This window comes from Acanthopagrus latus, chromosome 2 (genome assembly GCF_904848185.1).
Source record: "Acanthopagrus latus isolate v.2019 chromosome 2, fAcaLat1.1, whole genome shotgun sequence".
In the NCBI taxonomy this organism is placed as follows: domain Eukaryota; kingdom Metazoa; phylum Chordata; class Actinopteri; order Spariformes; family Sparidae; genus Acanthopagrus; species Acanthopagrus latus.
This window is the reverse complement of record NC_051040.1, coordinates 25,244,478-25,261,265: the sequence shown is the minus strand read 5'-3', so window position 1 is coordinate 25,261,265 and position 16,788 is coordinate 25,244,478. Positions and strand designations below refer to the sequence as shown.

The window sequence follows — 16,788 nt, the reverse complement described above, 5'->3', positions numbered from 1 at the left end:
ACACTTCCTCTGACCCTGGGGAGTTCAAACTTAATTCTACAAAACCCGCTCTGGCCTTGTCTCTGATCAAATCCGCTCTCTCTTTTCCTCTGCCTCTCTCTCGCACACACACTTTGTAGCACAAATCAATGGGCCTTGGATGTCTGAATATCTGCTGCCAAGTATGGTCAGCCGTGACCACCCAAAGACACAAAGAAAAAAAAGAGGAGGAGGGAAAAAAAATGAGGCACCCACTCACTGCGCGGTGCTCCCAGTTCACTCAGCTGCTGAACTACATGCTCACACACACTGTGACTCTGCTCCTAACCCCCCTCCTCCTCTCCATTCCTTCCACATCTGAAAAGACAATAGAGTTGGAAGAGACACAAACACTTGAGGTAGATGGGGGAGAAAAAAAAAAGAGTCAGATACTGTATATAGAGTCAAGATGGAGGAAGATGTAAGCGTATGGGCCGTGGCGGAACGCCTTGGAAACGCACTCTGCTCTAAGATCTGATAATAGCTTTCAGGGACGAAACTTCCTTCTTATTTGTGATTCTCTCTGTATGTTTACAAGACGGCAACAAACACCCACGCAATAACTCCACAACATCCCTTCCTTAACATCAAGGCTGAAAGGAAAGGCTTGTTTTTTTTTTTTGTTAACAAATAAAAACAGCATTTCTTCACTCCAACGTTAAAGTTCACGCCGCTGGAAGGAGCTGCGTGATACTCCAGTCACAAGGCGCGTATCATTAATCACAGGATCACAGGAACCCCGCTTCTCTACCTTCTTTGAAGACGGTAGCTTAATCTTATCCAACCCGACTCTATCTTTTTGTCTCTGGTGGCTGCAGGACTGCACTGGGATCAGTCTGCCTGGCGCCCCCCCCCCCCCCATGGCCACAGCCACTAAGCCCTCCTACTACTCAAACAGTGAGGGGCTGTGCAGCGATCAGCAAAGCTCTGAAAACAGAGGACAAAGCAAGTGTTGTGTGATAAATAAAAAATAAAATAAAATAAAGAAATAATCCGTGTTCCTCCATGTCACTGAGCCCTGCTTCCCCTGGCTGCTGCAAGGCCGGGCTGGATCTGTGCGGCATCCTGTGTCACAGACCGGTTGGAGGATTTATAGAGTGCTCTCATAATGCACTTCCTTTTTCCAAAAGGGGGACATAAATCTGCCTCCATTTTTTTTTTTTTTGTCACCCCCCCCCCCCCCTTTTTTTATTTGCTAATGGGATCCACAAATGACTATCCTCTTGGCTTTCTTTATCCCTTGGACGCACACACACACAAAAAAAGCACCGGCTTACACACCCTGACACACATACAGAAGCCCTATATAGAAAACCATAAATTACAGGACCTGTGTCAATTAATCCTGCGACTTCACAAGCAGGCCTCGCACCGCCTAAAGCTTGTCACCAAAAGGCAGAATGTAGCATTCTGAGAGTTTGCATGTTTACTGACAGGGAAAATAAAGTGTACAGTGTGTTTATCTGGACATAATAAAGCAGCAAAAAGGTTCCACCAACAAAGAGTCGTACAGTGGGTAGCCGAATTAAAATATACAGTGCTGGTAATGAGCTATCTAAATTCAGAGTTCATATTGCTTGGAATTACACAAAAGCGGGGCTCCGGGCAGCACTGGCAAAAAAAAAAAAAAAAAAACTCTACAGCTCTTTCTGCTTCGCTGCCAGAAGACTCTCCCCGCCGAGCGGCGACACGGTCGGTCCAGGGGAAATCGTTTGAGCCACAGCATGCATCTGCGGATGCAATAATTCCTTTGTAAACAACATCACCTCCTTGCCCGTTTTTGCATACTTGGCGGCTGTCAACATGTTGGCTGCACTCTATCACTCTCCCTGCGCGTGCACGTGGCCAAATCCACACACACACACACACACACACACACACACACACACACCTACACAAACAGACGCAGGAACGTTAGTGCTTCGAGCTCCGATTACTGACAACTCTGAAACACATCCATAAGCGGATGCACACACATTTGGGGACACACAAGCTGAATGGATGACTGGAGGTTAACGGCGATTAAAGGAAGTTGCACGTCCATGCTCTTTCTGGAATGAAACGGCGGCTAAACACAAAATGACAGGAGCAGCGGCGCTTCAAAGTTATCGGGAAAACAGGTTCGCATATTGGCGCCACGGAGGCGGATCTTTTGCAACACTTGACACGAATGCGCTATTTCAGTTGTCGTTTCCGAAAACCGAACAGGAGAGACGGGGCTAAGAAATGTGAGATGATTTAGGTTTGTTGCTTGGTACGCTTCCTCCTGCCGACTGTGACAGGAAATGGGGAAGGCAGCGAGGGTCAGTGTGTAGGGACAGATCCTCGAGACAATGGCCTTTCATTCTCTCCTGGGTTTACTCACTGTACAGTGGCCCTAGGGAATCAATTAGAACCATGGTGCGCTCGCTTTTACAGCCCCCACTGACTTGGAAGTAATTTGTTTACTTCACAGCCGAGCTCTGGGTACCAGAAGAATGAGAACTCCTTCCTTCAAGTGCATCTATCCTGTTATTTCCTGCCGCATTACGTATAGGAAACACAGCTTAATGCAAGAATCCCCAAACAGGTCATTAAACAGTTTCTGCATGAGCACGCGCAGCACAGCACATGGATAGTCTTCACATTGTCGCTGGCAAGTAAATGCTATTTAAATGAAAGTGCATATGAGGCAAAAGCTTGACCTCCGGGGGCCGGGTCAGGTCCTGGAGCCGGTCTATTACCATATGTTTTCCTTCCACACACGAGGCTGAGGTTGCAGCAGCCAGCCAGCCAGCATGGAGGCTCTTTCGTGTGTCAGGAGGCAAGCGGGATATACAGCTTATCACACTTTGGGCGTCTCTCGGCTCCCAGACGAAACTGACAGGTGTCACCTTGTTATTTCGCCGTGTAAAAGCCAGACTCGGTCTACAGGGAGTTGATTAGCACAGACCTGTTGCCGCATTTACCCGCTTACCTACGGCACATGCCAGGCTCACTGGAGGATTGAGCGGTCCCGCTGCAGCGAGGATACTGGTGGACCTAAAATTAGCTCTGCCGTGATGCAAAACTGCCGACAGTATGGCGCACATTTATGACATCTGGATGTCATTATCATATATCTGTGCCTTCGGGGATTATTTTGTGCTTGTTTTGGAATTTTTAATGGGCTAATTGCAGCTGTGAGTTAAATTAGCTCGCTGGTAAATCCCACCAAAGCTTAGTTTACATATGCATATTATACAGACGATGATTTCAGACGGATTTATCAAAGTTTGGGTCAATTTGCAAAGGCCGCTGCCGACAGGCAAACCTGTAAATACCCCCACGTCCCTGCGAGATGAATCTGGCTGCTGTCACGCTGCCAGCATTCATGTTCCTCACAGTAGTTACAGATTTGATTCTTAACGATACGACCATCTGCACTGTTATTTGTGTTTCAGCCCTGAGATTGATTCTCTCGCGCTTTCAGATGCGTCCCTCCCCGTCCAGAGGAGAGTGTGTGAATTGAAACGTGGGAGTTCTGTTCCAAGTCCACACTGAGCTAATTATGCGCCACATGTGCACTAATAGCACCACGGTTGTTAATGATGCACTGCCCACTTTCAACTTCAAACTGGCTGAAAGGCACCGGAGGACCCCATATGCTACTTCTTTGCAGATTTCCCCGCAAAACTTCACAGATTATCTGCTCCGATGTCTCCAGTCTCATAAAATCCAACAATATCACAGAGTGTTTATCCTTCACCCAGCCCCAGACAGAAACACTATGTTGGAACTAATGAGAGACGGATATTTTGTCACAACACTGCAAGTCCCAGAGTCAATATTACAGAGATGACACATGAGATTAACCCAAAAAACAGGTTTCAACAAGGTCATGGTTAGCTCAGTATTGAGCACCACGAAAACACTGTAAATCTCTATAGAAGCACTGTAGGGACGCCACAGGAGATGGAACAAACACCCTCAAGTGAGGGGCAGTACAGTCATACAGTGATTACCAAGCACTCAGCCTCCACAAGTCCAAAAGCAGGGAAGCTGTAGGAAATATATTTTACTGGAGAACATCATCAAACACATGCAGACTGCGATCAGCACCATGGCAGATGGGCATTTTCTCTTCATCCACACACACACACACACACACACACATACACACACACACACACACACACACACACAGCCTCTCCGGCTGCATTCACCTATGATAAAGCCATAGCGAACTCGCAGATGCGCGCCACACGGAGCAAGTGTGTTGCCCTTCACCTACCGTACCTTTGGTGTGAGCGGCGCTCAACCCCAGAGCCACCACAGCCAGCACGCCGGCTATTCTCAGCATCTTCTCGGTGGAGCGATTCAGCCCCGGGAAAGAAGAGGGGGACTACGGCGACCTCTTTCCTCTTCTCTTCTCTCCTCTTCTCTCCTCTTTCTTTGTTTTTTTCTTTTTCTGTCCCTCTTTTTTCTATCTCTGCCTCCTTCTCCTGTCCGCCCTCTCCCTCTTATTCAACGCCTCAGGTTCTCTCCCCCCCCTCTCTCTCTCTGTCTCTCTGTCTCTCTCTCTTCTTCAGGCAGAGTGCGCGAACAGTTCACAGATATGTGGGACAAGGCGGGCAGCGTGGAGTGGGAGAAGGACACCGGGCGGCCGCAACAACAAAAAAAAGACGCACCTCGCCGCACCGTAACCGCGCGCGTCGCACCGCAGGTCTCGTGGACGGTCGAGGCAGCAACTAAAGTGGTTTGTGCTGAGACGGGACCGGAGAGCAGCGCACCCCGGGACCAGACCGAGCGACGTCACAGGGAGGAGAGGGATGGATCCTTCTCTCTCTCTCTCTCTCTCTCTCTCTCTCTCCCTCTCTCTCTCACACACACACACACACACACCCTCCGCCCTCCCCTCTCCCCTCCTCCTCCTCCTCCCATCTCAGGAGCATCCCAGCCCACTCCAACTCACATGGATCTGCACGCCGATGATGGACCCGTGCTGAAAACAACTGTTTGAAAACGCACTGACCGTCTTCTGTCAATGGAATTCGATAACCAAGTCCTGACACAGAGCTTTTAAATCCATAGAAAACACCACGGTGTCATGCATTCACAGCCAGTTTTATTGCGTGTCAAAGCTTGTAATAACATTTCAGTGTTTAAAATGACATTATGGATTCACTAAAGAGCATTAGGATATACCAGGCTAATTATAATGTAAGAATTATCATTATTATCAACACCTTTTTATTTTAAATTCACTTTTTTTGGTTCACCCCCCCCCCCCCCCCCCCCAAAATAAATAAATAAATAATAAAATAAAATAATAGATAAATGAATAAATAAATAAAATAAATAAATAATCAGAAATTGTAGTTCCTAACCAACAGAGATATTTGTGGACTGAAGGATTTCACTTTAGCATAAGAACGTTACGCTTCAAGAGGAAAAACAGAGGTTGAGATATAGAAACAATCTAATATAATGCAGAGACATTCATCTCAGCAATTTTTTCTTATCTCAGAGAAAGCATTCAAAACCGATGCTCAAATGTCACATATTCTCCTTCCTTTTTCTCCTTTTCTAAAATAAGCAACAGATTTAAAAACCTCCAAGTGACATGGCTCATTTTGCCAGAGAGAGAGAGCCTCTCTGTTTGCCATGCTACACAGGAAAAAAAAAAATCCTCATTCTGTTCTTTCAGCTCATCTGTAAGGTGTGTTTGTGTGTGGGGGCGTGTGTTGGCATGCCTCTGTGAGTGTGTGTGTGTGTGTGTGTGTGTGTGTGTGTGTGTGTGTGTGTGTGTGTGTGTGTGTGTGTGTGCATACGTGCATTATTTATTTTTTCAGATGGTGCCCGGCAGTAGGATTAATAATAACTTTTTCAATTTTCCTGAGTAGCCTATCTCAAAGGAACTTTTCTCTTGGACCATCTCGGCTGTTTAAGGATTATTCTGGGAGGCAGGGAAAATACTGCCAGTGTTATCTATAGGGAGAGGAAGAATAAAAAGTAATACAAACAGATGATAATGCAACAGATTTGAATCCATACCATCCAGTGATGAAATTAAATTTGGCCTTCTTTTCACTGGGAGACGACCTAAGTGGTGTGTAGCCGACGGAAAAGCATTTCCCTGAGCGCGTGTTCAAAGAGGTGACAGCGAGGCCAAAGTGCTGGCTCTCACACTGAGGTGTTGAGATGCTCAGGGGATCTCAGACGCACGAGGTTCCTTTAAATGTGACTGTATCTTAGTGCTCCCTATAATATCAAACTGAGGGATAAATGCACCCAAAAATTAAAATTCAGTCGTCTGCTCACCTTCATGTCGATGGAGTGCAGCCTCGTAGGACGCAGAACATTTTTTGCAAAAAAAACAACGGGAAATAAAAAAATACAAAATGGCTCAAGGCATCTCGTCATGCATAATCCAAGTCTCCAGAAGCCCTGGGATCCCAAATTGATCTGTACAGACAGTATTTACACCCTCAACGAGCGCTCGAGCACACACTTCAGGTACGCCAATGATTTGATTAGCTTAGCATCTACAGTGAAGCTTTCAGCTTTATAGAGGGTGCACAGTAATCCATTTTAGATGTTGAGGATTCTGGAGACTTGGATTACATTGAACAAGCTGTATGGAGATATTTCATGTTTGTTTTTTGGATTTTATTATTTTTTTATCCCAGTTGTTTCTTGATGTTTTAAAACAAGTCCCCATGCTGCAACCCTGTTTCACTGTGAAGCTCCTGAAAAGTTTTGTGGACCGTGAAACTTCACCCGACTTTCCATCAGCATGAGGCTGAGTCGATAATGAGCGAATGTTCACTTGTGGATGAACTTACCCTTTAATATCATCGCATACCATAAACAAAACGTATACTGTTCAATCAGAAGTAGTAGGTTTGTTTTGATATGTTGAATACTTTTGCATCAAAAGTTGCCTCTCAATATGCACAGAGTGAGCTAATAAATTCCCTCAAGGCTCTACAGCAGAGCCACAGATCTTCTCCAAATTATAGCCATTAATCAATGAAAACAAATATGGAGAAGCAGAAAATATGTGGGTGAAATAACTAATCTTAATCTAGCAAGGCAAGTCATCTGGGAGCTCAGCGGAGCGCGTTGTTTTCTGAGTTTAATACGACTATTTATATCAGTGAGCGGGCAGCGTCAGGCAAAATACTTTTTTTTGTTTTCATCAAGGCTATTTTCAAAATTACAACCTGCTGCAAATGGCCAATTTTGCTCAAATTCAGTTTCTGCTCTCCACGTTTGTGATGTTTTTTCATTATTGACACACATTATACCCACTAGGGCTACCGTATCAAGCACCCTGGGAATAGCGAATTGCGAGCTATAATGCTAATGTGATATCACACTGTGTCCGTCTGTCTGCTCCGGGGCCGGGGGAGGGGGGCAAAAAACAGTTTATCTCGTTCTGTGTGTTTCAGGCAATCTAACCTGGCTGAGTAGTTTAATGTGCGGTTCTATTTGTCTCCTGTAAGTATTTCACTTTTGGGAGATATTAGCGATATACATTACCGGCGGCCATTTGCTGTGTTGGCTGCTAAATGATGATGGAAACTGTAAGAAGATGAGGAGGATATTGGTTTAGAACTGACGACTGCAGTGTAATGTGATAAATACATAATGCGTTGTGAGAGCTGTCAGCGGCGGCCCCTCAGAGCACAAGTAAAGCACCCCAAAGGATTTAAATAACATCTTTTTTTTTTTTTTGGTTTGTTTTAAAGCACCTGCTGCCTGCAGAGAGGCCTGCTCTCTGGGCGCTTTGAGGTTGTCCAAAACGTTGATGATCTGAAAATGTTCACATCACGCCTCGTGTGCTCACAAAACGGCGTCGGCAATCGCGCTGACCTGCGGGTGCCTGAAATTAGATCAAACCTCACGAAGAAAGTTGGAGTACAAATTCATCGCGCTGTAATGAAGCAGGTGTAATAGTTTTGTTTCGTATTGATTTTCTTTTTTTGTTCCTTGAGCAAAATCTGGAGGCTGCCCTGGGCTCGTTCCACGGCCATTTATGATACACTGTGCCGAGCACCGTGGTGCTAATGAGTCGCCCTCAGTGCACCTGGGTGACATTTCACACCGTGGAGCATATAGAGGCTTTTGTCACTGAGCACACAGTCTGCCACAACCCAATGTATGGGATATTTCAGGCGCACTGCAGAGATTTACGTTGCAGCCGCATCACCGAACACAGAAACAAATGTATGATTCACGATGCAAGTTTATGAATGATCAAGCTCGGTATTCAGACACAAGTGTCTATGCAGTCCTTTCTCAATACCCAATACCTAACACAATATAATGTTCATGTTTACGCTCTGCGGTTGGAATGCAGGACTATGTTACATAGAGACATCCATTCTCCTCAATTATCTTTCAGCCAGAGAACAGAAAGAACAGAGACACGTACTTCTTCTTCTTTTTTTTCTTTTTTTTTTTCTTTTTCCAGCGGAGCAGGTCTGGGTGGAGATCCCTCTGTGCACAGCAAGTGTGACAGATAGAAAAGCACACTCATGCATCTTAATTTGATCATTTGCTGAACACATGGAGAGAATGGAAAAAGCCATCTTCCTCATCGCTGAAACCAATGGTCCATTGTGCTGTTATTTGGTATATAATCAGAGAGAGAGAGAGAGAGAGAGAGCACTGTATGCCGGCATTTTTCTTAGACCAAGGCCCACCTGAATGTATAAACATTAGCCCATGTGTGTAGGCATTTGAATAAAATACAAATCCTTCGCCTTCCGATGAATACGTTTAAACTTGAGATTGCGGAACAGGTCAAAGCCAGATGGCTCCCTGCTGCTGCCCCTGTCAGTTTCTTTCCTGGACACCAGACAGCTCCTCATCCTCCATCTTGTGACTCAGAGCAATCGCCTTCTTCCATCTCCTGTCTGTCCCTCAACCGAGAGGTCATTTTGTCCGGAGTAACTACTCTCCCGTGTTTTCTATTTGTCCCATCTTTCATCCCATGCCTCCGCCTGCACCCTCCCTTTGTTTCCCCCTGTTGCCTCCACCTCCTCCTCAGCGCCGTGCACGGGCCTAATCACTCTACTGACACCGAATTCAGATCTCTCTATCCACCCCTCTCCGCCCTCACTCTCCAGTTAGTACGTGTGACAGAGTGCAGCGCCGCTGCATACTCCCACTGACAGCTGGCTCGGGCTGGAGGAGGACGGGGAGGACGGGTACAGGGGAGGCAGGAGAAGGGAGGGATGAGGAGAGGCAGAGAAAGGAGAAGAGATAGACCATCATCCCCCCGGCGTTTCCCCCCGGCTCTTTCTGAGGAAGTGTCGGTGGCGCCTCTTTGAAGCCGCTTACATCATGCAGAGGTCTGAAGCTGCGAGAGTGCCTTCTGGCCCTGTTTCGCCTCGCCTCAGTGGCAGGAAGTGGGCCAGAAGTTGTCATCTGCTCCAAGCCTCGTGCATCTCTCAATCCCATTACTTTAATCTATGCAAGTAAATGTTAGCTCCTCTCCAGTCAGGCAATCAAACCTCACTTTTCTTACCTTTGCATTATTTCTATATCTATTTGGCTTAACCTAATCTTTTTCACTTTCCTTCTTCTCTACTTTAGTTCAGCTTTACAAGAACATACTGGTGAGTTTGCAGATTTATTACAAATCAAATATGATATATTACAGGTAATGTTCTCCAAAGCATAAAGGATAAATATACAGTATATAAGTATTATGCATCAAAATGTCTAAAAGCCGTTATCATCATAATCCCAAACGTTTCCAACAACGATGTTTGCCCAAGGTAACGGTGTGTCTCATTTCGTTCATGGCGCTATAACTTACGGGATGGACAGGGAGAGCGAGGAAGGAAGTGAGTGAGACTCAAACATCACCTCATCTGTGAACACTTCAGATTGTCATCAAGAGGGTGGCTGTTCAAGGTGCGTTCACCACGACGTTCATGAAGTAAGGTACATTTGCCCTCCAGTCGGCGGTCAGCATCACAGAACATACACACCTGACAGTGGAGGTCACCTCCGCAGAGCGCTGTTACAGTAAAACCAAACATTTGAAAGTAATCTCTGAGCTCTCCACCCATCGGGTACAACAGCTTTGGACCAGAGCACAATCTGACTGACTGTGTTTATTCCTCCGGGGGGGTCTGGTTTGCACCTCACTTGCACAATTGTTATTAGACAAAGCAGTGCAGAATCTGCATGTCATTAGTCAGCACTTAATCTTAATATACATCAACATTATTCATATTCAATAGTGATAATAGGAATATGAATTTTAAAAGGGTTGTCAATAGAATTAAATAACCTAAACACATTTTAAGGGTCTGATTGATTTCTATACTGTATGAAACTGAATGGAAACAGATGGAGCCATGCAACAGTGAAAAATGTAAGACTTCATAGAATAGCAAAATATTCAGCATACTGTACTTAGAATCAGCATCCCGTGTCAGTGAAGGAAAGTATCAGTATTTTGTAATCAAAAAAATCTAAAACTTCTAATAAAAGCTGGTTTGCAGTGTTGTGCCTGAAAACGTTCAGTGAACGATCGTTCATGATTTCAGTCAAATTTTGGGCGAACGTGAACTGAATGTACTGTATTTCTCCCTGATGAACGTTATTGTGAAGGCGTTCATTCTGTTGTATGTGACACGCCACTCTCTCACAGTTTAATTTCAGTCAAGAGAGTGCCAGATTTCCATAGAGCCTTCCAGGCGAAAACCTGGGTAAAACACACCGTAAACAGGCCTTAATATGTGGCGGAAAAAACACCCAATCTGGCGACACCCCCTTAGCAAAAAATAGTATACTTGGAGTTCATTTTATTAAGTATGCTTGAGTATAAGTATAGCAAGTATACTATGGACCATGTACATGTAGCGTACTAGAAAGTATACTAACTAAATACTTCTTCTGACTAAATTGGAACATTTTAAGTTTATAAAAGTATACTATTAGTATACTTTATTAGGTCATTTTATGCTTACAGAACTACACTTTCAAGTTAACAACATGTACACTCATCTATATACTACTAGTGTACTAAATATAAACTTCTAGTCCACATTTTAGTTCATTAACATGTGAGTTCATACCAGGGGTAATAAGTCTATGCAAATGTGTGTAGTGAAAAACATTTCTACTCTGTTAACTTACATGTAAGCACAAGTCAATGACTTGACCTTAATCTGCACTTACAGCAAAACATACCAAGAGTTAGTATTTGAAATTTGGCAAGTTTTGGCCAGAGTTTCACCAATTAATACTACAAATGCTGAAGCTTAACAGACGGGAAGTCTCTCCCAGAAAACACCCCTTCACTCACGGTGCCAACATTTTTATCTTTTATCTTTGTTAACTCAACATAATTTAACCACAGAACAAGGATGTGAATTAACCCGCAACCGTCTTACACGTTGTCGTATTCACAACCACATTCACAAACCATAATTACATCAATAACAATAGAATACCCAAGAGTCACAAGGGGCGTTACGGTATACTGAAGTACAAGTATAAGTATTAATGTACTTAGTCTTAGACTATTCTTTATATTTTTCAGTATCAGCCAAGTATAATTCACTATACTTTTCTTAAGTATATAGAATATAGTATATAAAAAGTACACTTCAACTATACTGCCTCAGTTTTAGTATTGAATAAGTATACTTGTAGTACACTTTTTGCTAAGGGCCAGCCACCACAGAGTCGCACCGCCGCATGCGTGATCAAAATGGGAAGCATGTGAAGGATTAAAACAATTTTATGAAAAGGTCAGTGATGAAAATCTTACCTTTTTGTGAAAACTTTGTATGTGTGAGTGAATAAAAAATCAAAAGACACGGTGACAGCGAGCCAAAACAGATCCTCTACCACCCAAATCGCATTAACATACAGTCCGCTCTCTTCATCTCCCAGACGCAGCTGGACAACCTGGCTTTGCAGAATATTGTGTGAGAGCTGCAGCTTCATTGTTAAAACTGATAAAATTATTGCTGTCTGTGGTTCTATATGGGCTGTGGCAAGAAGTTTGAAAACTAATAGCTCGCAGCAACATATTAAAAAAAAGAAGAAAAAAAATTAAAACATTTTTGGAACTGTGAACTTAGTTCAAAATGTTGAATTATGAACTATAAATTGAACTACTTCATTTTAAAATGTGTGAACTGAACTTTGAACTAGTAGAAAGTGAACTTTCCCAACACTGCTGGTTTGCTCCATTAAAGGAACAGTTTGACATATTAGAAAATACACTTAATTACACAGAGCCCAGCAAGCACTTTCTCCCTGTTCAGTGTTTGTGTGTCTAACTAAATACAAATTATATGCTGTTCATGTAAGTGAATGTGTTCTAATCGTACCTGCTTCCTGTAGCCACAAACAGCTTTCATTGTTAAGAGCCTGACCGATATATCAGTTTATTGATTACAGATATGGCATTGGCTTATATATATATATATATATATATATATATATATATATATATATATATATATATATATATATATATATATATATATATATATATATATATATATATAAATGGCTAGCATACTGTATGAGTTTTTCCTTTTCCACAAGCCTGGTGGTACTGTGTCAAGAAGAGTTTGAACCCAAATCACATGATGCAGTTTTGTATTGAAAAAGCTTTTATACTCATGCCTTTTGCCCTTTTACCCTTTTACCAGCAAAGACAAAGTGTAGTGCAGTGATTTGGGATTCAGCCCTGTACGAATGCTGCTTTAATATGAATTGTTACTAAGCCCTCTTGTCATATTGAAAAGATGTTGCACTTTGTTTGGGCTGAAGTTAAACTGAGGTGCTTCCTGTACATTTCCGTCTGTTCAAATGATCGCTGGGTTCTCTCAAGGCTTCAGATGCAGCATGACTGTTGTTCCTCTGCTCTTTGGTGTCTCCTCGGTCCATTCGGAGGCTCAGCATTTTGTTTTTGTCTGTCCCTTTTTTTTTCTCTTTGCTCTGTTTTTGGCTCTTTGTACTGCCTGACTCTCCACAGTCACCAAAGCTGCTGCTGCCTTTGAATAGCAATCCTCCTCTGGTCCAAGGCAGACTTGGCAGCCGCACAACAGGCTTGTTTGTGGGTCTTGGCAGCAATGCTTGCAGACCCGAATGTACCTGCTTGGGCTTTCTTTCTTTCTTTTTTTTTTTTTGTAGTGTACTTATGTGAATGTTAATGCTTTGGGTGTGTTATGGAAAGGAGGAAATAGATACAGACAGAACGAGAGAGATAGCGTAGAGAGAGGTGCATGTGTGTGTGTGTTTTCTGTTTTTACCTTCACTTTACCTTACCTTTGTTCATACCTTTGGCCGACTGTGACCGGCCTTAGCAGATACATCCATACCACAGTCAGACCCTCCCGCCCCTCCAAATCCAGGGTATCAGTCACTTACAGACGGAGAGCTCTAAACAAACACAAGCTTGGCCTTGATAAACAAGGAAAACACAAACACACATATCAATAAAAGGTAATTTAGAAACATACAAATCAAATTTGAGCACACACACACACACACACACGGCTGGAAAAGCCTGTACGTCCACAGCTCTGTTCTAAACCTCAAACACAAATCCAGCCAATTTCAACCACGTAGAAAAACAATCTGCTCCATGCTGAATAAAGGCTGTCATACATATAGGCTGTTTGGATGCTGGGGCAAAACAGCAGGTAAAATTAATTTGACTTCATGGCCTCGGCAGCGTATGGATGAGATTGAACGAGCTGGGACCGCAGTTCTGTTGTGTATTATGGCTAAAAAATCCAACACAGAGGTGAGGCTGTATAAAGAAGGGGATGTTTTTCCTGCCCAGCCTATCAGCATTCAACTTCCCCCAGCAGAGGGCACAGGTAAAGGTCACATTAAACATATATGGAGCTGCTCGAGGGGGGAAACCACCTCTATGCAGGTCTCCAATTTAAAAAGGGTCATGACAGAGCGAGATCAGGGCAGCAGCAGCTCTGTAGATGACCTGGCTTTATTTAGAAGGCACTACATTTAATACATACAAATAACTATCATTTCAGCTGCAACTGATGTGTTTTAGACAGAAGTGCAAACCACATTTAATACTGGGTGAAATGTTAACGTGAGCATCAAATGTGTTGCAGGGGAACAGAACCTTGTATCTGTGGTTTCTGTGGTTTCTTATGGTTCCATCAGTGGCCCCCTTAAGATGCAAGAAAAAAAAGAGGATATGCATGCAGCGGATACTGAGGGCAAATTTTAGCAAGCTGTTGTTTCCATGAAGCACAGGGCTTACCTGATGCAGAGTGTTCTCATAGTCAACAGCAAATCCCCAGAGTTTAATTCCAGACATTACATCTGGATTCTTTCAAATCTAGATCCTTTTTGGATCAATTTCCTGCAGGCGTTTACAGATGCCCCTCCATTTGGCAAAGCTTATGGGACTTGAGTGCTGCTGGCTCCCGAACTGAGATGCTGACAAAAAGCACAAAAGCCTCTGCTGCATCACAGGATTTATTGCCAGAGACACATGACGCAGTGCCAAATGATGTTAAAAGCAATGAAAAGGAAAGCTGAGGAGGATTATGTCTTATCCCTAAACTTAAAGTTTACCATAAGCACTTCTTGATGCAACCTACCCCTGTATATATACGACATAATGATAGCACATGGAAATTCATGACCAGTGTGCCAAGGACGTAAACAAAGTAATATTCTTATAGGATTTGTTATTAATTTGAAAGTTTGCTGTTTGCATCAAGTCCCTTTCAGATTACATGGAATCAACTAATCTCGTATCACTGAATTACTGTATAAAGACAAACAGCTCTTGATCCATGGAATGGCAGTTTGCAAGAGCTAACGTGAGCTTTAGATGTGCTTTAAGGACATATGTTGACATTTCTATTTGTCTAACATTAGAGCGAGACAGGCTTTCATTTTGAGTCATGGCGGTGTGGGATGAAGCATTCCCCATCTAGAAGTCCTACTGTGCAAGAATACATAAATATATACGCGACAACCATCACAATAAGCCTCTTTCAACGTCAACCTCTATGGCTGTTTTTCTGATAAGGATGGCCTGAAAAGTGACATAGCGTACCTTTAATGTGAATTTCAAATCAAACATTTCTAGGTTTCAATTTTATACTTGTGATAGAATTTACAGGTACACATTCTAACTTGAAGCACTATAAGTTGAAATGTCGTGGTAATGTATTTTCGGAGGTGTAAGAGGAAGCACGTGACCACGTGAGTAATTCACTCCAGTACATGATGTCGAGCTGGTGGTAATACACCAACGAATGTGACATTGTGCCAGCAAATGCAAACATCAATGTTAATAAAGCACATTATTTTTTTTTTTTGTTTTAAACAGCTTTGGAGATGTTGCATGAGGAAGGACATGCATTCAACTATTTGTTGGAATCGAAGGATTTTGGCACATTAGCATACTTCTGAGTGTGCGTGGTTTGAGGAGAAGATTGATGATGGAGATCTTGAACTTGCACTGTGTCTTGTGAAACATTTTAATTCATGGTTGTTACCTTTAACAGCAATGGAAAGACTCCTCAGGCTCACAATACTGTACTGTAAGGCAGCACTCTCCACAGATCGACACAGTAGTTTACTGAACTTGTTTTGTTAAGTAAACCTACTTGTTTTTTTATCTCTGACAACTAACAAGGCGACCCTGAACAAACCATTCTAGTTTACTGTTATGCAACACATCTTCACACTTCACACATTTGTCGGGAAGTAGTAGGTGCAGTAGTAATAGGCTTCTGTACTGACTGACTGACTGACTGTAGCAGCTCCCAATATGCTTGCAATGAAACTGCTTTCTCACCATCGCTGTGTTGTTTTCTCTATGGTATCTCGTGTATCCACAGATTTAACAGGTCAATGATTTATGTTGTGTTTATGGCTACAGTGGAAAGTTTCAATATGTGTATTTAGTCCAAGTTGCAGAGTTGTCCAGTCCAGATGCCAAAAAAAAAAAAAATGTTAGCAGTCAGCATTTATGCAAACCACATAGATCCACATGTTTTACATGTCAATGTACAATATTGACGTTTCTACATAACGTGCAATATCACATTTGAATCACGTGTTTATCACCAGATTTTCACATCAGGAGGTGAAGGTGATGGTGGTGAAGGTACAGGCAGAACGCCAACAACCTAGTAACCACAGTTTAAGTCTTTTGTAATCGTGAAACCACAAGATATTATTGTTGAGACCACCAGACAATTTCCATCCACGTTTGTGGTGACCGAACAAAGCATTTTTTGCCAAGAAATGATCTCTTCCTAAGTGCTTTTTTTGCCTAAACCCAAGCCATGAGCACAGCATTGTCACAACATAAAATAGAAAACTGCAGTTGTAGAAAGGCATAAATGCCAACATCTATTCTGGTGATTAGGTTGAACTGCCAGGGGATCTAAACGCACTGATGTTGAAGTGCAAAGTTTTGCTGTTCGCAGTTTCAACACCTCTGATCTGTGTCACTGGAAAAAAAACAACCACTGAAACTCTGAGACGGTAACCCTAATCTCTCTCTCTGTTTCACATGATTCAATTTGTTCTATCAACAAAAAAAAAAAAAGTTCTGCCAATTGCTCAGGCTCATGTCATAACAGTAGAGTTTTTGAAGAGATTTATTGTAATAAATTAATCATTATTTTGAGGTTAACTGAAATTACAAGATTATTGATATATACACATATACACATATATATTATTCCAGTGAATTAGGTCCAGTGTGAAACATGTTGTCTTCACCAAGGTCCTTTTTCTTTTCTCTTTTTTTTTTTTTTT

The 16,788-nt window shown here is 42.8% G+C and overlaps 1 protein-coding gene across 1 annotated transcript in view; it reads right to left on the bottom strand.

Annotated features, from left to right (window-relative positions):
* Positions 1 to 4,811, bottom strand: part of LOC119013047 (calsyntenin-2-like) — a 250,492-nt gene extending 245,681 nt beyond the window's left edge. Inside the window, exon 1 of the mRNA XM_037087394.1 lies at positions 4,276 to 4,811. Within this exon, the coding sequence (XP_036943289.1) occupies positions 4,276 to 4,339 (64 nt within the window). The 5' untranslated portion in view covers positions 4,340 to 4,811. The remainder of the gene's footprint in view (positions 1 to 4,275) is intronic.
* Positions 4,812 to 16,788: the final 11,977 nt, after the last annotated feature.